At 43.5% G+C, this 26,609-nt stretch overlaps 1 protein-coding gene across 8 annotated transcripts in view; it reads left to right on the top strand.

Moving 5' to 3' along the window:
* MYO9A (myosin IXA) overlaps window positions 1-26,609 on the top strand; it is a 181,011-nt gene that overhangs the window by 56,131 nt on the left and 98,271 nt on the right. For 7 of the 8 annotated variants that reach the window (XM_064721971.1, XM_064721966.1, XM_064721970.1 and 4 more), the window contains exons 3-7: window positions 11,974-12,068; window positions 15,784-15,846; window positions 17,478-17,577; window positions 20,267-20,323; window positions 24,046-24,143. In XM_064721971.1, the coding sequence (XP_064578041.1) occupies window positions 11,974-12,068; window positions 15,784-15,846; window positions 17,478-17,577; window positions 20,267-20,323; window positions 24,046-24,143 (413 nt within the window). The remainder of the gene's footprint in view (window positions 1-11,973; window positions 12,069-15,783; window positions 15,847-17,477; window positions 17,578-20,266; window positions 20,324-24,045; window positions 24,144-26,609) is intronic. The other variant, XM_064721969.1, reaches the window with a different exon arrangement.

Below are 26,609 nucleotides of genomic sequence, written 5' to 3'. Positions count from 1 at the left end.
TGCTGCTGTGTGTTAGGTCACCACTCACTTCCAAATAATAGATGGAAATGTGGTTTTATTTGGGTTATAAATTATGTATTGCTGCTCAGCACAGGGAGTGCTTGTTTTTCCCTCTGCCTTTTCACATCCCTGGGCTCCTCTGGTTAAGGATCCTTTTCTCCCATTAGGTACAACCACTGAATCTCTTGCTACATTGAGAAGAAATACTCTGAATTTGTACTTGAGCTTTGCAGTTTGTCTCAGCCCGTACTCAAATCCTGGTTGGGTTTTCCAGCTATTCCAGTCAGGCTGGTTAAAGATACTCTGACATCTGTCTACAAAATTTCCCACCCCTTTCTGTGTCCTATCACAGCTACTTTGATACCAACATCATTTATTTGCTATATATTTAATTGCAGAAGGTTTACTAAAAGGTTCAAACACACTGTAGTGATTCTTCAAAGGTTGAACGAAGAAATTATGTTCTCAATTTTACTATTGAGGGGCTGCAAATTTCTTCAAGAGGAGTTGTAAATGTTTTTAGTTACACCAGGATGGAGAGGGACTGAGAATCATCAGAGTAAGGAACAATCAGAGAGGGTTTGTCAGGAAACAGAAAAGGTGTTAAAAGAATTGAGATGTACAATACCTGTGTGCTGGAAACCAGCACTTCAGGAAATCAGAGGAGAGGGAAGGTAATGAGAGTGTGCTCTGACAGAGCCTTGCATATTGCCATGAAATTAATTGGATAACGAAGTCTGGTTTGCCGTGTGCTCCGGCAAGCAATGCCCCTGTGGATTCTCCAAGTGTATCTGCTGTGTTTCCCTGCTGGCAGCTGGGGTGGGAAACACAGAGCTCCCAGCACAGCAGGTCACCAGCGCTCCATCCAATGCACCTTTCTTTGCAATATTTGTGTTATTTATGCATTATTGCACATACATGTTGTCCTGTGTTCTTCTGGAGGGCAGGAAGGTTTGAAAAACTGATGTTTCCTAAAATATTATGCACATAGACTGAGGAGATGGCAAATTTAAATGCTATGAAATGCCTTTGGAGGCTTAATTTGTTCTGACATTCTCAGTGACACAGCATTCTCCTCACATCTGGTGGGGGGAGATCCCAGATGGAGCTTCAGTGGCACTTGGGTGCTGCTGTAAAAATTTGGACTGCATTCCTTCCTCTGGTTTGCTCCATTTTGGGCAAAATCAATGCAGAGTGGGTGGTTTGGGCCGGCTCTTTGCTCCTGGAAGTCTTGCAGTGAGGTTGGATGTGTAAAAATTTATACTTGAAGTGTTGTTAAAAATCCTGCCCCTCCATGGAATATACAACCTCAAACTACATTTCTTAATACACACATGAAAACATAGAATTGAAGGAAGATTCTTTGAGCCCCCACTTCATGGTCTCTCCTGCTTGGCTGAGGTGGATGGTGAAGAGCTGCTGCTCATCTTGGTGCAGAGAGGCCTCTGCATCCTCGGTGTGCTGGCAGCACATCTGCCCTGGCCTGGGCTCGGTTTGACTCCTGTCTTTGCCAAAAAGGAAAAGGAAAACACACTCTTCACATCCATCCCAACCATTTGGCATCTTGCAGAGCCAGGCTAGGAAGAGGTGGACAGCAGAAAAAATATCCGTGTTGGTTTTGAAACGTTTTCTGCGATGTGGAAAGCTGGAGTATAAAATCTCACCACGTTTCCCCTCATTTCATTAATTCAGGGCTTTCCTTTTTTGGTTGGATTTTCTTGTCCTTTAAACCCCAAAGCTCTGTTCTCAGAAATACCGGCCTTGGCAGAGCTAAGGAACATTGTGCAAAGCTAAATAGGTGGTTTTGGCAGGATGACCCTGGAAGTGAGAGCTCCTTCCCTGCCTGCAGACTCTCCCATGACAAGCAGAATTGCAGCACGGTGCCAATCTCGTGCCACGGGGCATCAGCTGCTCCGTGCTCGCCTTGCAGCTGTTCCTCCTCTGCAGGGAATGGATGCACTGGTGTCAGGTTTAGCCCCAGCCCAGGAACCTGGTTCAGCTCACAAAAACCTCTCCATGGTGGCCTCAAGGAAACCCCCAGTAATTCCTCTGGGGAGGTGACAGGCGGTACCTGTTGAATTGTCCTGTTTTGCTTTACCCAAGGGCTGGAAACAGACACCCTCTCCTAACACAAGTATCTGATTTTTGAGACTTCTCTTTTGCTCCCTAAAAAAAAAAATGATGCCAGCTGTTGTTTTTTCTGATGCTTATCAAATATTCTGGTCCCCGATAAGACAATTACTTTTCAATGCTTCCCATTAATCCAATGAGATAATAATTTTTTCACTGCTATGCCTCGGTCTGCAGGTGTTGTGATCCATCCCAACACTTACTAAGAAGTCTTTTCAAGCTTTTATTTCACCGTTGAACTATGTAAATAAGGGAAAAAGGTGTTTTTATGGATCAGTCAGACATCTGAAGCTGCCTGTGGCTACTGAAACATTACAAAAGCTGGAAAAGACGAGCCCGGCAGCGTTGCCGTGGTGGAAAGGACTCATCCAAACTGCGTATGAGGCACGGAAATTCTATGCTGCTGCTCAGTGGCGCTTGAAATTTTGGAATTGTGTCAAGAGGAGTTGTAGATTATTTATATAATCCCACAGAAAAGCAAGGAAGGGCTGGAGATGTGTGGATTCACGTTTAACCTTCTCTTTACGCAAGAGATTTTTGACGTGGCAGAAAACAAACGTGGGTTTTATTGCGTTGATTTAATGCCAGAGCTCTGCTTTGGTTGGTTTTTGTTTGTTGGAGGGGAGGGCGTGGATGATTTTGTGTCTGTAAGAAGCAGAAAGTGGCTGAGGTCTGAGGGGAAGGACGGCAGGGGCGGGAGCCGAGCTGAGGCTCGGGTTACACTGGTATGTTTTGGTTGCTGCCTAACGTGTTTTTGTTTTTCTTCATTACACATATTTCTCTTGGGAAAAGCAGGAAAAACTGTGTGTCAAATATACATCAGGGCTCTGTGCCTCTGCTAAGAGGTTCCAGATGGGGAGCGTTACGATAGAGACACTTTCTCCTGCTTTTACTTTGTGGCATTAATTTTGGTGACAAACTGCAGGAAAACTTATATCAAGCCGAGAGTGTGCAGTGAATGCTTCTTCTCTTTGTTTTCTTTTGAGCATTTTTTTGGCTACCCAAGTATGTAATAGGAAGTTGAAACTTCATTTCCAAACATTTATGGCCCCACGTCAAATCATTATATTAAAAAAAAAAGGGTAAAAAAGTGGAGTTTTGAAGGGACTTGGAGAGGCTTCCTCCAGGGGCTGGAGGGTGTCCAAGGCTTGTCCACCAGACCAAATCCCTCTCCCTAAATTTGAGGCTGATGCCTGGGAAGGAGGGGGTGGAAGCTGGTGAGGATGACTCTGCAAGGAATGAGTTTTTGCCAATGGGCAATGTTTAATTTCTGGGCAGGGGCTGCGGCTCCACCTGGGGTTGGCATTGTGTCTTCTTCACGACAACCTCCCAGGACTCTGATGGGTTCTTTCCAGACCTGCCCTCGGGCTGAGGGTCCAGAGATGCTCCACCTGAAATAGTGTGGCAGTGGGAGCCTCAGCCAGGCTTGGGTGGTGGCACCTTGTCATCCCCAGCTCCCAAAATCAGGGAGTCCCAGCTGCAGCAAGGCTGAGTGCTACCAGAGCTGTCAGCAGGCGACAAGAGCGCGGCAAAACCTCGTCCCAAAGTGTTCTCAGGATGCAGTTCCTTTGTGGATGGTTCTGCATGATGAAATTATGTCTTACAAAGCAGCACTTGGTTTGTGTATTGTGTCATTTGAAACATCAATGTTTCCAAGACAACAGGCCAAAAAGACCCAAACCATGTTACTTTGGGAGGGATGTGAAGCCATGGGTGAGAGGTGGCTTTCTACAGCTGGATGTAATGCTCCATGCTTTAAAAACCAGGAGATGTTTTGGAGACAGGAATTTATTTCCATCTTCTGCAGAGCACTGAAATATGTTGAAAATGGTTGACTATTTGAAAATAGAAAAGTTGTATTTTCTTTGTCAGGGGCTTCAGGGCAGACAAGACACGAGTGATCAGGAGCTCTGGAGACTCAAAAGCCTCAACCTTGAGAAGAAAAAGGCAGATGTGGTGCTGAGAATGCTGTTACCTGTTTATGATCATGGAATTACGGCATGGTTTGGGTTGGGAGGACCTTAAAGCCCATCTTGTTCCAACCCCTGCCATGGGACAGGGACACCTTCCATTAGTCCAGGCTGCTCCAAGCCCCATCCAGCCTGGCCTTGGACACTTCCAAAAGTAAAGGAAGGCAGCAGAGCTCCTGGCACTGTGTGAGGCTGTTCCTAGCAATGGCAGACAGGTTTTATTTGCTGCAGCTGCAGTTTGTGCTGCATCACTGCCCTTCATCCAGCTCTGCGTGAGGGGACTATGAAAGGTGAGAAGGAAATCATGATATGGCTTGATGTAGCAGTGCATAATATAACCTGTTATATAGGTTATTTTACTTGAAATATATACATTAATGGGTCACCATGGGCAATCTGTTGTCATTCTGTCAGTGCTGCTCTGTTCTCACTGCAGTGCTTATCAAATATTCTGGTCCCTGATAAAACAATTACTTTTCAGTGCTTCCCATTGCTCCAATGAAATAATAATTTTTTCACTGCTATGCCTCAGTCTGCAGGTGTTGTGGTCCATCCCAACACTTATTAGTAAGTCTTTTTAAGCTCTTACTTCACCATTTGAACTGTGTAAATGAGGGAAAAAGATGTTTTTATATTTTTGTATTGCTGACTGGGAGAATGTAAAACCTCCTCCTTTAGCTATGACTTGTTTCCAACTGGTCTCTTAATTGCTATTGCTGTTTTATTGTGATTATTTTATGTTTTTATCCCATGAAAAAATCATTTGAAGCACCAATAAGGAGATTTTGCTCATTCCTGGCACCTGTTAGACACTTGCTGCCTGCATTTGACAGAGGAAAGTTTGTTCTTTGGCTGCAGAATATGAATGTTGGGAGTTGGAGAGACACTATAATAACACCAAATTCCCCAACTTCATTTTGGGATGCTTCTTTAAATCCAAAGCTCAACCTAGGATGAAGATTTCTTTTTTCCACCCAAATATTTGCTGGCCAATGCATGCGAGTTTGCTGGAAAACATGAGCCTTTGGCTGTTCTTCCCAGGGCTGTCCACCCTGCTCACAAAAACACGAATGTCTGAGCAGAGGAGCAGGAATGTCGGCCAGGCCGTGGGGATTTGGCAGCCTGTGCCTCCAGGATCTGTTGTAGGGCTGTTTGCTGGTGGCTGCCAGCTCAGCTGGGCTTTCTTTCCCATTCTTGCACTTGTGTAGGAAAACTGGCCCTGTTTGGGAAGAGGACTTAGGTCAGAGGCTTTGCTTGGGTTTTGGGGTTTTGTTTTCTTGCTTTGTGGTTTCATGGTAATTCCTTTGTTTTTCCAGTGCATCACTTGAAAGGAAGGAGCTGCAGTGGTCTGATGCTGTGCTTAAGTATGGGAAAAGGAGGGATATTCTGCCAACACTGAAGTGTTTGCTGGGAATGCAGACACTAAATCCTATTTCTTACACAGCTGATACAGCCTCTGCATCATATCTCCCAAACAAGGGTGTGTTGTAGTGATGGTTATGGGGTTTATCTCAGGTATTTTACCCCATAATGACGCTCTGGTTTGGCACTTCAACTAAATTGACTCCTGAACCTTCTGTAAGTTGCTGCTCTCCCATTAAAAGTCCTTCTCTTCCATATTTGTATCGGGCAGTGTGAACTCAATGTGCACAAAGACACGTGGTCATAACTGAGCCTGTATTTTAAGACAAGTTGTTACTAAAAAATTGTTGTTAAATTTCTCCAGGCACTGAGCTCCTCTGTGGTGACCACATACAGGACCTGAGGGAATGGCAGGAGCTGTGGGGAAGAGTTAAGTTGGATATCAGGGAAGGTTCTTCCCTCAGAGCAGGGTCAGGCCCTCCACAGGCTCCCCAGGGAATGGCCATGGCCCCGAGGCTGCCAGAGCCCAGCAGTGGGGACAGAGCTCTTGTCTGTTTATTGTGATTTATTGTGTGTCCTGTGCAGGGACAGGAGTTGGACTCGATGGTTCCTGTGGATCCTTTCCACCTCAGGCTGTTCCATGATTCTCCATTCCAGCATGTTGACATATTCCCCAGGGATTGTTCAAGTGCTATCCTTGAATAATCCCAGTCTTCACCTCAGGTAGGGTCAGTGCAGGTGTCTTACCATGACAAAACATTTTTAGTTGACATAAACTGTCTGTAATGAGAAAAAAACATATTTAAAAAGATGTTTTATAGTTTGTACCATGAGGGTTGTATTTTACACATTAGTTTAATCACAAGAGGGTTTGTCTGTTAATGGGTAGAACTCACTTGGCTGCTGTTCAGTCATTGTAATTATGGAATGAAGGATTTGGTGTGCTTTTTGTTGGAAGAGTTTAATTCCCTGTAGTGGTGGCTGCACTGGCATTGACAGTGAAGTGTCAGTGAAGGGATGAAGAGCATTTTAAACTTCATAAATACAACAAATTGGATGTTGGTTGGTATGGGGAGGCTCCTTAAATAAGGTCTTGGCCCTTTGGGCAGTCTTTGCAAGCGTTATGGATGTGTTCTCCATGTCCTCCATGGGGGCAGAGGATGAGGAAGGGTCTCACCAGCACTTCCCTGGTGTCTTTATCCTCTGGACTTGCCCCATCTGAAGGATTTGTAGGTCATGCATTTGAAAGGTTCTTGTGTGGGTAGCAAAGAGCAGGGACGGGACAGGTGTGCACCTTTTGGTTGCTGCACCTGCTTAAAAATTGAGTATTGATTTTATGGGAAGAAACAGGAAACTCCATGGGTTTGAGAAGCTCATAAGCAAAAAATCCAGCTACCACAGGAAGCAATCACCACCAAGGAGATGTTCTGCTGTGTTTGCTGCCAAAGGTGTAGGATTATTTCTGTTTATGCCCACAGCCAGGACATGCTTTCTCTAAAATATTGGACACAAATATCACCAATTTTTAAACCATTATACACCTTGAATTTAAGTTGCTTTGTTGTGTTTTGGTTCAAGGGTCCAGAGGAGGCCACAGAGATGCTCTGAGGGCTGGAGCCAGGCTGGGAGAGCTGGGGGTGCTCACCTGGACCGGAGAAGGCTCCAGGGAAACCTCAGAGAGCTCCAGGAGAGCTGGAGAGGGACTGGGGATGAGGAATGGAGGGACAGGACAAGGGGGAAACAGTTTTAAACTAAAAAAGCAGAGATTTAGATTGGATGTTGGGAGGTTGTTCCCTGTGAGGGTGGGCAGGCCCTGGCACAGGGTGCCCAGAGAGCTGTGGCTGCCCCTGGATCCCTGGAAGCGTTCCAGGCCAGGTTGGATGGGGCTGGGAGCACCCTGGGACAGTGCAAAGTGTCTCTGCCCATGGCAGGGGTGGCTCTGGATGATGTTCCAGGGCCTTTCCAGCCCAAACCACGCTGTGGTTCTGCCCTGTGTGAAATGGAAACCCCGTGTTTGCTCTTCAAGGTGCTGCAGAGAACAGCGAGGCAGGAAAGTCTGCAGGGCTTTAAAGGTCGGTGTGGGGCAGGCTGGGGCATTGCAGCACAAACACCATAAATAATCTGTGGTTTGTGCTTTTGGCCACAGCTGGGTTCCTCTGTCAGTGTGGGACACGGAGCCACAACCGAGAGAGCAAAACCCTGAGGTGTTGGTGCTTCGAGGCAGGTTTAGCTGCTATAAATTAGATTTTCAGTATTGCTGTTGAACCACAGCTTGAGGGGTTCCCATAAAAGCTATTTTTTCTTTGCAGCTATTCAAGTTGTACCTCATGCCTTTGTGCTTTGGAGCTTCCTTAGGGGCTGGGATCTCTCTGCATCAAGCTGGCTCCTCATGGGAATTAGAGAGGTCCATCAAAGTGGGGTTGTTTTAGCAGATCAGTTTGGGCTGGAAGATTTTATCAGGAGGTGGGAGCTGCAGGTTTAAAAGCTCTTCCCAGGGCAGGAGCAATAATGGGAAGGGATTTAGCACGACTCTAAGTTAAGTAGTGTACGTGCAGTTAATGTTCTGGACATAATTCAATATATTTCTGTTAAAAAGCAATATAACAGGGGAAGAAGAGTGCTGGGAGCTTGGTTTCAGGTGGAATGAAAACTAGGGAGAATGATCTTTATCATCCTGCAGAAGGGGGAAGAAATTTGAGAGTGCCCTGGACACATAAAAAAGACATTAAATTTCAAAAATTCCAATACACTATTTTTCTTCCCTGTGTGTTTTTTTAATTTGGAGTGAAAGTGTTTATGGATTTTTTTTTTCCCCAAATAATAGCATATAGAATATTGGGATAAGCTGATTTTCTCCAGCTGAGCCCTTTCCCAGCTCCCTCAGCCCCTCCTTGGGCTCCAGCCCCTTCTGTATTTCTGTTATTTGGTGGGAAATAGATTTTAGCAAAGCTGTTCCCAACGTGCTCACACAGTTAGGAGTCATTCAGACTTTATGAATACATCTGATTAATGAACTCCAAATTTCACAGTAAACCAGGGAATTGGAATCCTCCAGCACTGTCTTGTCTGATATTAACCTGTTTCTTCTCCCTGGCATTAATGAGCTTGATGGAGATTTGCTCCCAGTCCCTTCCATGCCCCTCAATGGAATATAACTATTAATATAAGTATTCCACAATGGCATAGTTGAGATTTAAGCAGTCAACTTGCTGTTCTCCTGGCATATTCATGGTATGACTTTCTAAAAAATTCAATTTATATTTCAGGTTAGTGGGGAACTATTTAAAAACTCTTGTGTATTAATATATTTTTTATCCTATACAGCAAAGAGAAGATGATATTTTTATTTTTCCCTCCAAGGGTGAGGGCTGAAGGCTCCTCTTAGGCCTGAGGACCTAAAATATGCTGGCAAAGGTCTGTATTTCCACTTGTTCTTTTACCACAGAGGCTGTTATTCCATAAGGGAATGCAGCTGTTATTCTGTAGGAGAATATTGCTGTTATTCTGTAGAGGAATAACATTCAGTTTGGATGATCTATAGAACAGTGTTTTATTGCCAGATGAGAACAAGTCACCACGGTGTTTTCCCAGTTGCTGAGGTTTGGAAAATAACTTCTTTTCAGGAAAGACATTAAAATAATCCTTATTCTGACTGTAATCTGGAATTAATCCAGATTGCATCAGTATTCAGTGGAGAACAAGGAAGCTGCAAGCCTCTGGGATCAGGAGGAACGTGGAGCATTTAGCCAGGAAACTGTAAATCCCTTTTTTCCCTCATCCTGATAGGCATCTCTTTGTGCAGCAGGAGGAATGGAGCTGCTCTCTCCTGCCTTCTCCAGGCTGCTGGATCACCCTCCAGCTCCAGAGGGACTCCCAGCTCCTACACAGGAACGTATTGAATTCTGTTTCCTTCCAAATGTTGAGCCCTGGCCAGTAAAAGCGTTGGTCTCCCCAAGAATCCTTGGAATGCTGTTCTGGAGTTTGGGCCGTTGAGCTGCTCAGCAGCCTCCAATCAATGAGTCAGTAAAGGGCAATCAAATGAACAGAAGATAATTTGTTTTAGAGAAGTCATAACTCGTTTGCTGAGGTTGAACTATTATATTCTGCCCCGTTTGCAAGGGACAGGGTGTTCTGGTCTGGTCTGTATGGATTAGACACGTATAAATTGAATTAATAGCACTTTTTTATAGCCTAACAGTCCTGCTAAAGAAACCCTGTGAGTAAAGCAAACAAAAATGTATTAAGTTGTCTCAAATCAAACACCAGACGTTTCTCCAGCTACTTGTTGGCCCATTCCCAACGTGCCAGGCCTGGAGTCACCCGAAGTTTGCACAAGAAGGGATCCAAAGACCTTTCTCATTTCTATCAGCACGAAAGAAAAATGCATGAAAGAGGAACATTATGGGCTGTGATTTCTGGAGGCATTTGGGTTATAACATATCATGTGGTCTGGCACATTCATCCCCAAAAAAGCTCATAAAAAAGGAGGAATCTTGCTGTTCCCCACTCCTATATTTGAAATGTTTTCTCTTAAATTTCCTTGCTATAGAATAAGAAAGTGATTCCTGAGCAAGGCTTCTCCCCAAAGAACTCCTAATAAATAGACCTTGTTTGTCTCTGTGAGTGATTACTTAGGGTAGAAATACAGGGAATCACACTATAAATCTTCTTAATATTGTTCTTTGCTTAAATAATTTTTAAAATTTTATGAAAATGTATTATATGAGATGATAAAAAACTCTGCTGCCTCCTGTTTGGTCTGTTCATCTTGCTGCTTCTCTAACAAGCAATGTTAATTAGGTGTGTAGAAATTTTATCTCATTGCCTTAAGATGGTTTCCTAGAACATGAGTGATCCCATAGCAGAGAAATGCTTGTAACCTAATTAATACAATTGAATACCTAAATATAAGGTGATGCACTTGCATGTCTTGAATATTCTGCTTAAAACCTTCTTGTTATGTCTCTGCTCACTGAAACACCTGGAGGTAAATCCTTTGGAAATCTTAAACACCATCCTGGTTCTTAATATCAAAATTCCTGGTTTGGGTAGAGGATGAGTGGATTTTCATCTCCAGGCCAGATTTGGGGCTTCAGGGGAGGTGTGGGCGCCTTTGATGTCTGCTGGAGGGGGGGTTGAGGGGGGTGCTGGGTGCAGGGAGGATTTTTGGGGTGAATAAGCAAGGAAAAAGTGTGAAGAGCCTGAAAAGATGTGACTCCTGTGCAGGGTTCCCGAGCTGCAGCTCTGGGATCATCCCTCCAGAATAACCTGTTTGCTCGGCAGCTTTCAGCCCTCCCAGAACCTGCTTTAGTCAACCAAAGCAGATTCATCTGCAAGAGTTGGAGTTTAAACAAATCCCTGTATTCAGACAGGGGGGAAATCACATTGTTATTCCATGGCAAACCTCTGTGGGTTCTTAAATCATTAAATCTGAGCAATTTGGGAAATAAATCAGCCTGGGAAGGGAACGGGATCATGCACAGACGGGACGTGTCCAATACCCTTTCTCCAAGGTCTCATTTCATTTGGCCTTTATATTCTGCTTTTAGTTGGGAAGTTAAATCCTCAAAGGTCATTTGAAAAGCTTCAGATTATAGATGGAAAGCCCTTTTAATCTTTTCTAATAAATAGCTGAGCAGGGAATAAATCTAGTGGGAGCTGAGCTCTGATGTTAAGCCTCTGCACAAAATGCCCATACATGAGCAACACTTGGAAATTATCTCTGAAATTATAATTACCTTAAATAAATTTGACTTAGAAGAAAAGGTGTGTGATTATGAAAACTGGTTTAATAAATGAAGCATTAATTGGACCTGGTGGCTTGGCAGATTGTGTCACCGTGGTCCGGATGATTATGAAAGTGATTTAGGCACGACTGAAAACAGCAGTTTCAGTTCAGAGATTTCTTTTAAATGGCAAAAATTACTCTCTTCAGTCAGTGCTTTGGTAAGGCAGGGTTGGAATAAAAGCTTTGCATAATAAAGACTTAAAAGCATTTTGATTTTGGAAAAGCAACAGCAGCAAATGGAAAGGAGGGTGTCTGAAATGCTGCAAATACTCTGGGTTATGCCAATGCTGTGTATGACATTATCTAGTCTGAGTAGCCTTCAAAGCATTTTCCCCCCTAATTCCACCTATAATTAAAAAGCAGCTTCCTCTAGCTCATTAAAATGTAGAGTCCTGTTGGAGCAGTATGCTTGTATATTTATTTAAATGAATAAAGCAGAGCTTTAATGCAGACTGTAATAACTTCAAACATTAAATCTCTTGTATGCAGCTCACACTTTATTTTTAACCAGTGTTTAGCTTCTCCTCATGAACACCAGCTTGCAAAGGAACTTGGTCCCCAACAGCTTGTTAGATTATTTTGTGAAACTTTCACTCAAGAAACCTTCCCCATCCCCTGGTTTTGATGTGAAATGATAGGAAAATCCCCCAAGTTTGGTTGTGAGTGACGCCCATGGGAATCAGGCTTTTCCAGCATAACCATGGCATCTCCCTCTTTTCACAGGCATTTGGGAATGCAAAAACAGCCCATAACAACAACTCCAGTCGCTTTGGCAAATTCATCCAAGTGAACTACCAGGAGACAGGCACCGTGAGAGGGTAAGTGGGAACAGGGGAGGGTGCTGGGTGTACCCAAACCTAAACAGGGTGTTCTTGCTTTGCTAATGTTTTCCCCCAGATGGAGATAGGAAATAAAACTTCATAGGTTTTAGCTTATGAAAATCTGCTGATGTGGAAATGTTGGTGCATCCAAGATGGGTGCTGAGGTGTGGATACACCTGAGCTGCCTTCGAGCCAGCTGAGCTCTCCATAATCCTGATGTCAAATTTGTAATGAACCTGAAAAGCAGCATCTCCTCAGAGAGGAGTTAAAGCAGAAAAGGGGAATGTTTTAGCTGGGATGGGTAGGGGCTGAGCAGTAGATGTGGAGTGGAAGGTTTGACTCAGGCTCAGGAGCCAAGGGGAGGATTTAATCTGGCTGCAGTTCTGGAGGCCATTGAGCCACACTCTTGTTGTTCTTTGCCTGATTCCCTCCCTGCAAATCTCTCCCTAACTCAGCCCTCGACCAGGGAAGGGCTCCTCCTCCTGCCAGGTCACTGCAAGGAGATCCTGGTCTGTCTCCACTGTGGTTCTCCTCAGTTTGTTTCAGCTTGGGAAGTCGGAGAGCAGAGCAGTTTTGGGGTGATGATTGATGAGAAGCTCGTGGAGATGTGCACTGGGGACCCAGAAATCCCCCATGGCCTGGGCTGATCCCTCAGCATGGGCAGCAGGACAAGGGGGACTCTGCCCCCTCAGGTGAGACCCCACCTGCAGAGCTGCCCCAGCACAGGGAGGACACAGAGCTGCTGCAGAGAGCCCAGAGGAGGCCACGGAGATGCCCTGAGGGTGGAGCCCCTCTGCTCTGGAGCCAGGCTGGGAGAGCTGGGGGTGCTCACCTGGACAGGAGAAGGCTCCAGGGAGAGCTCAGAGCCCCTGCAGGGCCTGAAGGGGCTCCAGGAGAGCTGGAGAGGGACTTTGGAGTGACAGGAAATGGGGGATGGATTCCCACTGCCAGAGGGAACATGGGATATCCCCAGATGGGATATTGGGACGGAATTCTTGGTTGTGAGGGTGGGGAAGCCCTGGCAGAGGTTGCCCAGGACAGCTGTGGGTGCCCCTGGATCCCTGGCAGTGCCCAAGGTGAGGTTGGATGGGGCTTGGAGCACCCTGGGACAGGGTGAGGTGTCCCTGCCCATGGCAGGGATGGAAGCACCTAAACCCAACTTTCTGGCTTCAGATAATTTCCATGGCACCAGATCATCACCAAGGAGCTGTAAATGGGCAGGGCTTTGTTAACTCCTCTTTTTGTCCAGGTGAACTGAGTCATTTTGAAAAATGAGGAGTAGAAGCAGCATTTCAGGGGCTGTGTAATTTCTGCAGCTGGCTAAGAGACCTCTTGCTGGGACTTTGTTGTTAATTTAGAGAATTGCTTTTGAATTTTTTGCTTTCTATTTTTCCAGCAGAACAGTATCACACAAAGAGCTGCCATTAATTTTTCAGTGAGCTTGGGTACTCCATGTCCTTTCCCACTGGTTTTGCATCCCACATCAAACCTGATGCTCTTTTTCCCCTTATTTAATTCTGCTGCACAGTTCTCTTACAAGGATAAACTTCATTTTTTAATACCTCCTGGGTAACAAGAATCCAACAAATGCCTTAACTATGTATTATCTTGGCATGATGTAGCTGCACTGTGGTTGTGGCCTCTATTTTTATTTGGCAGAGATATGCAAATAACATTATATTCCTGTATTCTAGTTCATAAAATAGGAGGAGTTTTCTTTGCTTTTTTAAAAATTAGCTTTCTTGGTCTTTGGTTGCACAGTGTGATGTGAGTGTACTCTGCTATGAGCTTGCAGTGCTGCTGCAGTGAAAAGAAAAGGTGTTGAAAGAAAAATATATGCATTTCAAAACCAAAAAGTGTATGTGGCACATAAGCCTCTATTTTTTTTTTGCTGCGAAAGAAGATTTTTGTAAAAATTTAGCCTCTACTTTTTTAGCACAACCCAAATCAATTATCACCCTGTGTTCTGCATATCAGTAGCTTTGGTAATGGAACTATAAATTGCAGCCCCTAATAAGAGATTTCCTCTCTTCAGAGGTTGAAAATAGCAGTTGAATATTTGCTTGCAGCCCCTCTGAGTATAATCACCCAAAAACTTTTTAATCTTATATCTATAAGCTGGTTTTCCTACTCACTATCCTCTTACAAGAGGGGACAGATGTTGCTCTTGGGACGTGGATTCATTGTGACCTTTGCACTCAGCAAGGGAGCATTTTACCAAAATAGCATTCTAATTGCATCTATTAAAAAATTTAAAATATAAAATTTAAAATATAGAACCTTTCTAAAACAAATTTTAAAAGTAAAAATAAAAATTTAAAATAGATAAATGAAATTAGTGGTTGGGAGCAGATGACCTCCACAAGACCTTTCCAATCTAAATTATTGCCTAAGAGTGATTTTTGGGGTGGTTTATGATAAAAGCAGGAATGATTGGGGTGGGGAGGAATGCCAAGGGCATGGCCATGGTGCAGGAGTTGTTGTACAGGAGTGTCTGAGCCATTTTCCTGTGGGATCTCATCAGTGGGATCTGGGATCTCTCATTCTTGTGTTCCCTGACCCTGCAGTGAATTCATGGCTTGGCAAGGAAAAATTGGGTTCAGGTTAGAAAGGGAACATAAAAACCCCATCAACCTGTGGGTGAGTGATATCCATAGACTGTTCCCAGCTTCCTCCCAGGGAATAAACAGGAATACAGCTTTGCTGTCTGTCTTCCTTTACTCCTCCTGTCCAGCAAGATCATCCATTGGGGAGTTGGATTTGCCACTTCCAGAGCTGCCATAAGAATTTTCACAAAACCTCTGCAGCATGTCCAAATTATTTATATTTTAGTTTTTATGGAAGGAAGGGAGAAAGTTGTGCTGGAGGTAATAATTAGATCTGGCTTTCCCATTTATGGTGGAGGAAAGCACCTCCTTGTCCCACCATGCTGAGGTTTGTGGGATTTCCCAGTTCCTCCATAGCTCCACGTCACTGGGCACATCTGTCACCAGCAAAGCACAGCTCCACCATCCAAACTGCCACCCAGAGCTCCAGCTTCTAAATCCCTGTCATTACTGGTTAGGTTTGTTTGGAAGGAAAAAAAAAAACTGTGGAAGCTTTGTTTAACTTGACAAACCTGAACAAAGTATTTAATATGTAGATTGAGCGTGTTTGTTGTGGAGGCTCTTAGGAGAAAATGTAAACCGCAATGAGGAACTTTTGCAATTGTTTATTTTTATTTTTTTTTGACTGGAGCCAGAAGTTAATAACCCAAATTTTTGGTGAGAAGTGGCTCTTCTGGAAGAGGTAATGGGGATTTGGAGACTGATTCTGCAGCTAAATGGCTTCTTGCACACTTGTGCTCACAGATGGATTTCCATGTGCGCGGCTCCTGGGCTGCAGGCAGTGGGATTTTGCTGGCTTTGGATGAAATAGGGATCCCAGCTCCTTCCTTGCAGACAACATTTCTCTTGCCCATAGGCTGAAGCATCTGAGATCATGTTTTTCAGATCCAAGTTAGTTTTGGCTTGCTATCAAACCAAAAAAACCTCAAAAGCCAAACATAATATTGGGCTTGTTCTGCTGAGGAAGAAATTTATATAACTAAGTGAAACAAGGCTGAAACTTCTTTGTGTGCATAGCAAGGCTGAAGCCCCTGGTAAAGCTGTGTTCATTGAAGCTGAATATCATCAGGTCAGTGAATAATGCTTTGATTTTTTTTCCTTGGCAGAGCTTATGTTGAAAAATACCTCCTGGAGAAGTCCCGGCTGGTCTATCAGGAGCACAACGAGCGGTGGGTGCCTGTGCTTTGCCCAAGGCTTGGGTTTAACTCCTCTGTGTGGCACAGAGAACTTCAACCCCTGGTGCAGCTGGCACAGGGCAGCAGGATTTTCATGCTCTTAACCCCTGTGCTGCAGAGATTAATGATGCATTTTATATTTGAATGTTTTGTTGTTTAGGGAGAAATGTGTTAATGGAGGGAATAAACTTCATTATTTTATCAAAATCTTTGACTTGCCATAGAATCATAGAATAGGTTGTGTTTAGAAAGGGACCCTTAAAGATTATCTTGTTCCAACCCCTGCCATGAGCAGGGGACCTCCCACTACAATATTTTATTCCATTTCATTTAGTTTTCTTTATAGCAGATAGATTATTATGTACCACTTCATTCTTGTACAACTTATGAACTGCTTAATATGTCATTTTAGGAGAAAAACATGGTATTTTCATTCTTCTTTGCAGTTCACTGAGGCCTTCAGAGGAGCCTCTAGAAAGAGCCAAAATTATATAGAGAATGAACTTATGTGAAGTGTGTTCTTTCCTAATTTGATGCATATTCCTCTCCTCACTCAGTAATTATTATTCCACTTTTAAATAATTTTGCTGCCTTTAGTTGCCTTTCAACTCTTGGCACTTCTGGCTGTGTTTCCCTTTGGAGACAGATGTGTGAGTTTTCTGGAACGCTCCAGGGCTGTTCCTGGAGTTAAAGAGCATCTCCAGCCTTGACAAACGTCCTCTTGGGTGTTGCAAGATGATTAAACTTGGATCCTCTTGGAAAACATCCAACATAAAAGCACAGCTTTAATTTTAGAAAGAAATGGTGTTAATCTGTCTGGAAGCAGAACAGATGAGTGTCCCTTGGGGTGGGTTTAGCATTAGTGATATTCAGGTATTTTGAATATTGGAGTTTTTGAATACTTGAAGATTTTTCAGTCATGTCTCATGGAATTGCAACTGCAAAGTCACTGCCTTTTTAATTCTAATAAGGTATGGAAATTCATAATTTCTGCATTGCAAGGAAATATGTTGTGATTCTAATAAAAGAGGTCAGGCTGTAATAGAGGCTGGGGACAGTCAGGGAACAAGGAGCAGGACAAGGGGAAACAGCCTCAAACTGTGCCAGGGGAGGCTCAGGTTGGTCATCAGGAGGAATTTCTCCATGGAAAGGTTGCTCAGGCATTGGAATGGGCTGCCCAGGGGGGTTTGGAGTCCCCAACCCTGGAGGTGCCCAAGGAATGCCTGGAGGTGCACTCAGTGCTCTGGGCTGGGGACAAGGTGAGGTTTGGGCACAGGGTGCACTCAGTGATCTGGGAGCTCTTTTCTCACCTAAATGATGATGGGATTCTGTGAAATGTGTGGGCATTGCACATGGCTCTGAAGGAAAACCTGAGCATCCCAGCTAGAAACCCTTCCAGTCCATTCTAGGGCAGTGGCTGTCCTTGGATGGAGAAGGGGGATCTCATTCTCCATGACATAATTAAATCTGTTCCATCCCTGCACAGCAGGTACAGACCAGCTCTAAACGGTGTCAGGCCTGAGCTTGGGAGCTGGAAAATCAGGTTGGGAGGTTTCAGTGTGCCTCTGCTCAGTGCTGCTGCTCATTTTCGAGTCTAACAGCTTTTGTTTTTCATTTGTCACCAGGAACTACCATGTATTTTATTACCTCCTGGCAGGAGCAAGTGAGGAGGAGAGATCAGCATTTCACCTGAAGCAGCCAGAGGAATATCATTACCTGAACCAGGTGGGAGTTCTGTACAGGAATGCAATCCTTGGTCTTGCCTTTTCTTCTGCTGATATTTAATGCTAATAAAGAAGAGGTGTGGAGTAGTAAAAGTGGGGGTTTTTAAAGGTGTGGAGTAGTAACAGTTGGTTTTAATGGTTTAGAGGAAGTCTTCCGTCATTGGAATAATTCTGCATGAGCAATCTGAACACCTGGTAGTGTTTCAGGGAAAAAATAATCAGTGTTTTCAGTACCTGGGGTATGTTAAATGTATTGGGGTTTTGATTGCTGGAGGGAGAAACAGTCAGAATTTCCTGCTCTCTGTGTGAATGCCATTTACTCATTAATATCTGCCTCCTGAGCAGGAGGGAAGATGTGGCATACTGGGCTATAACATCTTGCATGAGGAAATCCTAATTCTGTAGCTTCTGGCTGGCTTTTAGCACAACCCTCTGACTTTAACAATAGAACAAGTCTAATATAACTAAAACCACAGCAGCCATTGAAAACCTGGGAGTGAATGATGGATGAGGTGTTACCAACAGCCAAATAAACTCAGTTTACATGATGATAATTTTATAATAAACTGATTTACTTGAGGTATTTAGGCAGTTATCCAGTGACTCTTGCAAGCAGGAACTTCAAATGGACCAAAGAGAGGAGGAATATGTGGAAGAGGAGTTAAATTACATGTTGATTTTAACGAATTTCAACTTTCTTGGTGCTGAAACATGAGGAGCAATAAAGAGTGATTTAACCCCTAAACTGGAAAGAAACTTGGAACCACAGCCCAACCCAAACAGCCTTTAGTCTTTATAGAAATCTAACTTCATTCAGGAATAGCTCTCAATCACCAGGGGCTTTTTAAGAATGTTTTTAAAGCAGGCAATCATCACCAAAATCCATTGTATGTTAATGACTCCCACTCACCCCTGGCAGGTTGGGAAATGTTCCCAAGTGAGGAACACTCAGGGCTGGGGGCTCTGTGCCTCAGGCGTTGGTGGGAGAACGTGCTGTGATCTCCAGCACCATCTGTGCCACGGGTTTGCAGTGGGAAGGTGCCAAGATGGAATGTTTTGTTGGATTCCCAGGTTTTGTTGGTCCATCCACTCACTTTCTGTTAGTTGAAAACATTGCTTTTAATTACAGTCCTTTTCTTTTACATAGCAGTTTAAGAGCGTTTATATTGAAAGGAAAATTAGAAATCTAACAGCATGTAATATGAGGAACACATTATTCCAGTAGGAATATTATAATTTAGGGTGAAATATTCCTATTCCAGTAGAAATATTATAATTTAGGGTGAGATGTTTATTTTAATCTAAATTAAGGTGCTGTGGGGCAAGTAAGCTGGAAAAGGCTGCTGAGATCAGTCCAATGGATCAGGGAAGCAGACTCTGGACTTCCCTGAACACAGTGTTTGGACAGCAGTGACACTCTGAGTTTTTGGGAGGTTTTTAAATAACTTTTAGTACTTAGGATTAGAGTTAACACTGACAACTGTGGAAAAACAGCACCTTTAGATGTGGTCTGGGCATGGTTTCACATGAAGACCAGCTGACAGTGCAGGAGCAGCTTTTCCCTGCCCTGGAGGAGAAAGGAAAAGGAAAATAAGGAGAGAAAGGAGATATGGAAAAAGAAATGGAAAAAGAAACTTGGGAAACATTTAAGAGAAAAATCATAAAATGACCCTTGAACATTTGCAGTCTCTGCTTAAGTGTGTCCTGGAGAAGACCCTGCTTTTTTAAAAGGAAAAAGAACCAGCTCAGACATGAACTGTTTTACTGAGAATTAAATATTCATCTAGAGAAACCATAAAATATTGAACCAGGCCCCTGAAGTGAGGGAGTGACTCAGTCCTGAGTCAGGCTTTGCTTTCCTCCTCCCAGGTTCCTCTGCTCTTGTTGGGTTATGTAAAGCAAAAGGAGAGTTTGCTTTGCAGATGAGAAATAATCTATTAAGATACTTAACCAAAATCTGCTCTGTAAATGCAGGGAGCAGATTGAAAATACAGATTTCAATTTATTTTTAAATGCAAATTTACTCAAAGTATCCCCTGAGTATGGAGGACTTTTCCATTCCTCCCACACCAGTGGCAGGTGTACCTACCCCTGCACACCCTGAAGCTCACTGAATATTCTCTGTGCTGGTTGTTAACTTTCATCCATTTTGAAAACAGCCATTTGCAGGTTTAGATCCTTATTTTCAGCTCCTCAGGAGCTCCAGTGCCATCTCTCTCCCTCTTGGGACTGGTAATGCTTTGGCTTCTCTCAACCCCATCTCTGTCTGATTGGAAAAGACACAAATTCCTAAAAAGCTTTGGAGTATTGCTTGGAAGAATCTCACTTTTGCTGCACTTGTGTTTGTCTGGAGCAGAGGGTGAGAGTAGGAACAAACCAAATCTGTTCTTCAGTGAGATGTTGGCATCAGTGGCTCTTCAGCTCCAAATAAACCAAGGCTTTCCCCCAGTCTGTAAGAGAAGAAGAGATTTTAGTACATCCATCAGGATTATTGATGAGAGGGCCTCGCTCAATGAGGCGCACTGTGAGCAGGAACCAGCACCAGGAATGCAAAAGCACCATGAATCTTCCCTTAAAACAAATAAAACCAGGCAATGACTCTGCAGAATAACAATTTTCCTGCTTAGGGAGCAGGTGGTGGGGGTGGTTTGGGGTGGGAACTCTCTTAACCCGCTCTGCCTTGCTTTCAGATGACAAAGAAACCCCTCAGACAGAGCTGGGATGATTATTGCTATGACTCGGAGCCGGTCAGTACAAGAACCACCTCTCCCATCTTGCTGGTGCAGGGCTGCTCTCACTCGAGTGCTTTAGGGACACAAAGAAAGCCAAATCCAATGAAGTTTAACCCATTAACCACCCTTTGCCCTGCAGTGGTGTTGCTTGTGACAGTACAGATTTATTTTTCCCCTTTCCCTTTTATGGTTCCTTCCATTTGGAAAGTTCTTCAGCAGTTGGAGATGGTCAGCTCTCTGCAGTCCTCTCAGTTTTGGAAAACTGAGGGGGTTTTCATTCCTTCCTGATGGAATACGTGATGATATATGGGAATTGTGATGTGACAGCAATGTGAAAATTGAAATTCCATTCCAATAAACAGCAAATCAGTGTCTTGAAGCCCCAAGAGATGCATCAGTTCATGCTGGTTGTAGTGGAGTATCTGCTCTCCAGCTTCCAGGAAAAAACAGACAAACCCAAAAACATCCCCCCAGCCATCTGTGAGAAAATCAAATCCTGATATTGTTCAGAGTGCAAAAACAATTCCTTCTCCTAAAATACTTCTGCTGACATGACTGTCCTTTCCAAATGGATCGCCCCAAACAAGGGAATGGTGAATCTGCTCCCCCTTCCTGGCTCCTCCTGCGCCGCCATCGTGCTCTGGGTGTCCGTGTGTCCCGTGGTGCTCCCTGTCCGTGTGTCCTGCATGTGGAAGCATGTTTGGCATCAGCTGCTTGTCCTTCCTGCCTGTTTTACCGCGTGCTTGATGATTGCCAAGTGCTGCTGATGCATCTGGAAGAGTAAGAGGTGATGTGGAAGGAGCTGGGATTCACTCGGGTAAACAAGGGTCTTAACAGCAACATTTCCCTGCAGATCCTTAGGAGGGGAGGAGGGAATTTCCCTCACAAGGTTAAAAATATTGAATATTGGATTGGCATCCTTAATCCATCAGCTTCCTCAGGGGCCCTGCAGGAGCAGGGAGTGATGAGCAGATGCTGTTCTAGACCTTAATACCCTTTATCAGTTGGAAAGCCCTTAATTGCTTTAGGAATGGGTTGGGACAATTTGCTGAAGGAATTAAAATTAAAACAACCCCAAAATTTGGTACCTTCTCCTTTGGTACATGACCAAGAACACCTTGCCAGCCTGGGGGCTGCCATGTCTGTGTCCTTATTCTGTGCAACAAAACCACGTGTTGTTACCATTTGGCTGTTTATTTGCTGGTTTATTTAGGATAATTTTATTTGGGATAATTTTCTGTGGCAGTCCTGGTTGCTTGATTCACACTTTAACCTACCGTGATCTTCTCCCCATACCCATGGACTCAACCTGCTGCAGACAGCAAGTTTCTAAAGAAACTCTGTTTTATCCTCTGTAAATTTTCCATGGAAATCCATGGATCACTTCGATGTGACTGTAGGAAGCAGGGAACTCACTTTTGCTGGGAAACTAATTGCTCTGGCAGGATATTAGGTCTGTGGGGATGGACTTTGTGATGCTTGTCTGCTCTAATATCAAGGACACTCCTCTATTTTATAATTATCCTTCATTTATCATCCATTAGGAAGCGGTTCTGTGCTGGAACACTGCAGAGAGCATCCGCTTTTAAGCAGGGAATTTGCTAAAAGTCTTTCCATGCGGATTAATGAGTCGGGCAATTGTTATGCAAATCGTTAATTAAATTGCCTTGGGCGTAGATTGTGCTACTTCGCAGTCGGCCGGGGTATTTTGCTGTTGACTCGTGACTTCATTTTGGAGGAATGATGCCAGAAAATGAAAATGTCTCCTGGAATGTGGAGTGCCACTAAAAAGCACCACTTGGTGTATTTAAAAAAAAAAAAAAAAAAAAAAGCTTTAAAGCTGCCTAATTTGCAGGATTGGTGGGTGTGTTGTTGTCCTGGCAAGCGCAGGAGGGCGGGAGGTTGTGCTGGGTTCTCAGTGGAAGGGCAGAGGCTGAGGAAGCCAAGGTTGGAGCTTGGCAGGGACAAGGCCTTGCCCTGGTGTTTTGTGGTGGGAATAATCAGTGCTGGTGCCTCTGGTGTCCCTGCTCTCGGTGGTGTCACTGTTGGGTCCCTTTAGGTGGCTCTGGAGCAGGAGAGACACCTAAAGTTTCCAGTTAGCTGCTATTGGAAAGTGAAAATGCCCTTTTCTAGTGACTGTTCCCTAAAACAGGCTGGTGTTTTCTCCTGGAATGTCATTCCCCCCTTCATCGATGCTCCGCGTGGTTTGAAATGGTTTTACTGTTCAACAGCTCCAAATTCACTTTGCCCATGGAGCATTAACTTGTCCCTGAGGACAATTGATAAAAAAATTTCGATTTTCTTGTCCAATTGCACTTCTCTGGCTTTTAGTGCAGTTGTGTGGGTGTCTCCTATGTTGCAATAAATATTTTAAACATGTAAGCAATAAAATAATAATATCAACATTTTAATATATAAATAATATAACTAAATATCTTAAATAAGGGTTTTCCACTCTAATTATAACTATAGCTGTAATGATGAAGAACTTCATTGATATGGTTGTGAGGTTTTAAATGCTGTAAAGCACAAAGCTGATATAAAATAACTTCATTCTGTGTATCCTGTATTTGTGCTTAATCTTCTGTACTATCAGTGAGTACAAGTGGCTTTTCAATGATTTACATAACCCCATTTAATGCAGACTTTCCCAATTATTTGTACAAAATTTTTTGCACATTTGCTTGTGTGATAAATATGATGTTCAGGAAATTATCAAAATTAACTATGTGCATTCAGCTGCTTAATTAATTCCAACTGCAGCTACAACTTTTATTTGTATTATTTTAATAAACTTTTAATAGAATTTTATATAATTTTTATTTGTATTTACTTACACTTGGATTAACTTGTTGAAAGTCTCTAATTACTTGTAGAAAGCCTTGATTTAAGTGTTAATAAAATAGTCTGAGGTTTAAAATAGCACAATATTGTGTGATACACAATAAACTAATTTTGATTTATAGATGGGTAGTTTTTATAGGCACCAATGGGTAGAATATTAAATATAGGCTAGGAAGGCAGAGAGAAGAATAAATAATCCATAGGAAGCCTACAGTGAGCCAAAGCAGAAGATATTTGGCATTAGTGGTCTGTATATTAATTTAAAGAGCATTTCTGTTTCCTAAATATTGGTGCAGGACAGCTTTGTTGGATCTGGAATGTCACTGGATTTTTCCAAACATGTCAGTGACTGATATAAAGGAAAAACTAAACTGTTCAGGCACGTGAGCCTCCAAGAAGTACAAAATATCCTGGATTTCAGATCCTCCCAATTTTGAAATAACTTCTTGGTGGTTCAAGTAAAGTTTCTGAGAAATATATTTAAAGCTTTGCCATTCCCACACAGGATTTAATGACTGATCATTTACATGAAGTTATCTGAATTCTATTTAAAAACTGAATTTCCCTCCTCAGGTAGAGGACTGAATGTGGAATAAACTGCCTGTAAATGTGGAACAGATTTCACCTTGTTGTTATTTCCCATCCTTTCTGTGTAGGGTCACGCTGACCAGCTCTCCCCATCCTGTTGGAATGGGGTGGCTCTCCTCTTTCCTTAGAGGTTAGACCTGGGAAACAGGGATGCATCTCCAGAAATGTTGTATTTCCAGTGCCAGGCTGGAAATGTTGCTGCTGACAGACCTGGAGATGACTCAGTGATGTTTGTGGAGTGCTGATTTGGCCCTGTGGTGATGGTGCTGGGGTGTCAGTGCTTCCTCTGTGTGTTTGATCCCCAGGATTGTTTCTCCGTGGAAGGGGAGGACCTGAAGCACGACTTTGAGCGGCTGCAGCTGGCCATGGAGATGGTGGGCTTCCTGCCCAGGACACGCAGACAGTGAGTTGATTTTCATCTTCATAGCTTGGCTGTTAACCGAAAGGTTGGTGGTTCGTGCCCACACAGGGACGCCAGTTGTCCGGTTTTCGGCTGTTTGGATGGCCTGGAAAGGCCCGGGGTGGCCTTGGGGCAGCCGCGTTTCAAAGGACGAGAAGAGGCTTCAGTTCTTTTCTCGGTCTCGGTGTTTATTAATTGTTTATCTAAAAGATTTTCTCTCGGCCCGACAGAGCTCTGCTCAGCAGCCAGCCATGAGCACACTCCCAGCCCCCCGGGCGGTCACCTATCTTTATACCCAAAGTTACGTGTACAATATTTATCATTTTTCCCCAATGCCTTTCACCCTTATTGCCCAGTGCACTTTTAGTAATGACCAATCCCAAAGTGCCACCATCACCACAGAAGATGGAGGAGAAGAAGAAGAAGAAGAAGAAGGACAGGACACGCCCCAATTCCTCCATCTTACTTCTCTAAACCCCCCTGTACAGAAATCCTAAACCCTGTGTTTCACTCTCTAATTAACTGATCCCTTCACCATTCACCCCGGTGAAACCCTCCTATCCTCATACAGGTGTCGTCTCCTGTGTAGGATCAAAGTCCAGCCACCAGACACTTCTGGAACATTCCAGGACTCCCGAGCCCCCCAAGGGTGCTCTCGGTGACACCTCAGTCCTGAGGTGCTGAGATCCCACAAGCCTGCTCCAGTGGAAGGTGTCCTGCCCATGGCAGGATGGAGCCAGAGGAGTTTAAGGTCCCTTCCAAGCCAGAGCATTCTGTGGTTCCATGATCATTGCTGTGCTGAACAATTCTCTTCATGCAAACGGAGCGTTGGCAGGAGTTGACATCTTGAGTTATTTCTCAAGTGTTCATGAATAATCACGCCTCACTCTGCATGTCATGAATCCAGAGCTTGGTTTAATCAGAAGTTCTCATTATCCCTCATCAAACTTAACCCTTTGTGTGCAATTCTAGGTCTGTAAACTCATTTCCAACTGGCCTTTTTTGCTAATTCACTGGACATGCTGGTTTGAAAACTGGGCTTTAGCTGGGTTGCACCACCACTGACACCAGGGAATTAGACAGTTCTTAAGAGTCACCACCAACCAAACCTTCAAAATAATCCCTCCTGTGTTGATTTTGGGCTTGAGTAGGTTGGGAAGAACTTGACATAAAAAATTACCTCAAAGATATTTTCACACTGAGAAATTTTGGAAGCTCGTTCTTTATCCCTCACTTGTAACAGATCAATTATGAAATTAAAACTGCTTTTTCTCTATCTTCCCCACACACATGGATAAACCCAAGGATCCAGACTTGTGTGAATATGTTCTGTGTCAGAGGCTGCTTTATCAGGATGAGGTTTGTCCAAAGCCTGTTGAGGGCTTTAATTGCCTGAGCAAAGCAATCAGGAAGTGTCAGGGCTGAGCAGAGTCGGGTGATGCACCAAATTCTCACTTCTGATTTACTGTGCAATGATTTTTCTTGGCACACAAGTTGCTCCTGGTGAATTTTGCGTGTCAGAAATGAAGTGGATTCTTCACTACACGAGCAGGTTTATTTTGCTTGGCCTTACACAACTGCAGCACGAATAAGGAACCACCTTCAGCTGAGACAGATGGAATATGTTTTAAATACTACCATACTTTTAAAAGTAATTTCTTTGTAGCAAAACATGAGGCTTCACCTTTGTAGAAACAGAGAAGAGAAATTTTTATAAAATTGCATCCTGAAATTCACAACAAGGAGTCAGTATCCCTGTTTTGGAGATAAGGGAGGACTTGGAGAGGTGAAGGAGTGTTGTCCAGACAAGCTGGTGGCATAGCTAGGAATCACATTTGGGTTTATTCATTTTTAGCTCCCTAGAAATAGGGACAAGCAGGATTTATAGCTGAAGTCAGCCGTGGCTCAGGAGCTGGGCTTGATGAACCTTGTGGATCCCTTCCAACTCAGGATATTCTTTGAGTGTCTGATCCTGTTTTTGTTTTTTTTTTGGAAGGGAGATAACTTAAAAATGACCAAATTCCCTCCAAAACAGAGAAATTGGTTGGATAAACTTATTGAAGTGTAAATCTTTTCTTTGCCTCAGTTACTTAGATATGATAAAAGCATTTATGCTGTTTTGTACAGTCTTTTGTTCCTGGCTGGGGCTAGATCCAAAAAGGTGACAAAAAAATGTGTCACTGGGGACTAAGAGGGATCACCTGCATGTCCATGCCCACTCTACCCCTTAATTTAGGCAATTGCATGATAAATATTTAATCTGCATATCAAGAATACTGGAGGATTTCTGGTTTTCTTACAACATGGACTGTAATTTTGTAACTGTGGGTTTGATGTGTTAAAGAATTTTCAAGGAAACTTTTCAGATGCAAGTTTGGTACTTGACTAAATAAAAAACTTCTTGACATGAGGCAAAATGGATTCTTTGGGTTGAAAATTAGAAGAATGAGTCAAAGATGGACATGGCCC

This window comes from Zonotrichia leucophrys, chromosome 10 (assembly GCF_028769735.1).
Source record: "Zonotrichia leucophrys gambelii isolate GWCS_2022_RI chromosome 10, RI_Zleu_2.0, whole genome shotgun sequence".
NCBI classification, from domain to species: Eukaryota; Metazoa; Chordata; class Aves; order Passeriformes; family Passerellidae; genus Zonotrichia; species Zonotrichia leucophrys.
This window is presented reverse-complemented; position numbering and strand designations above follow the sequence as displayed.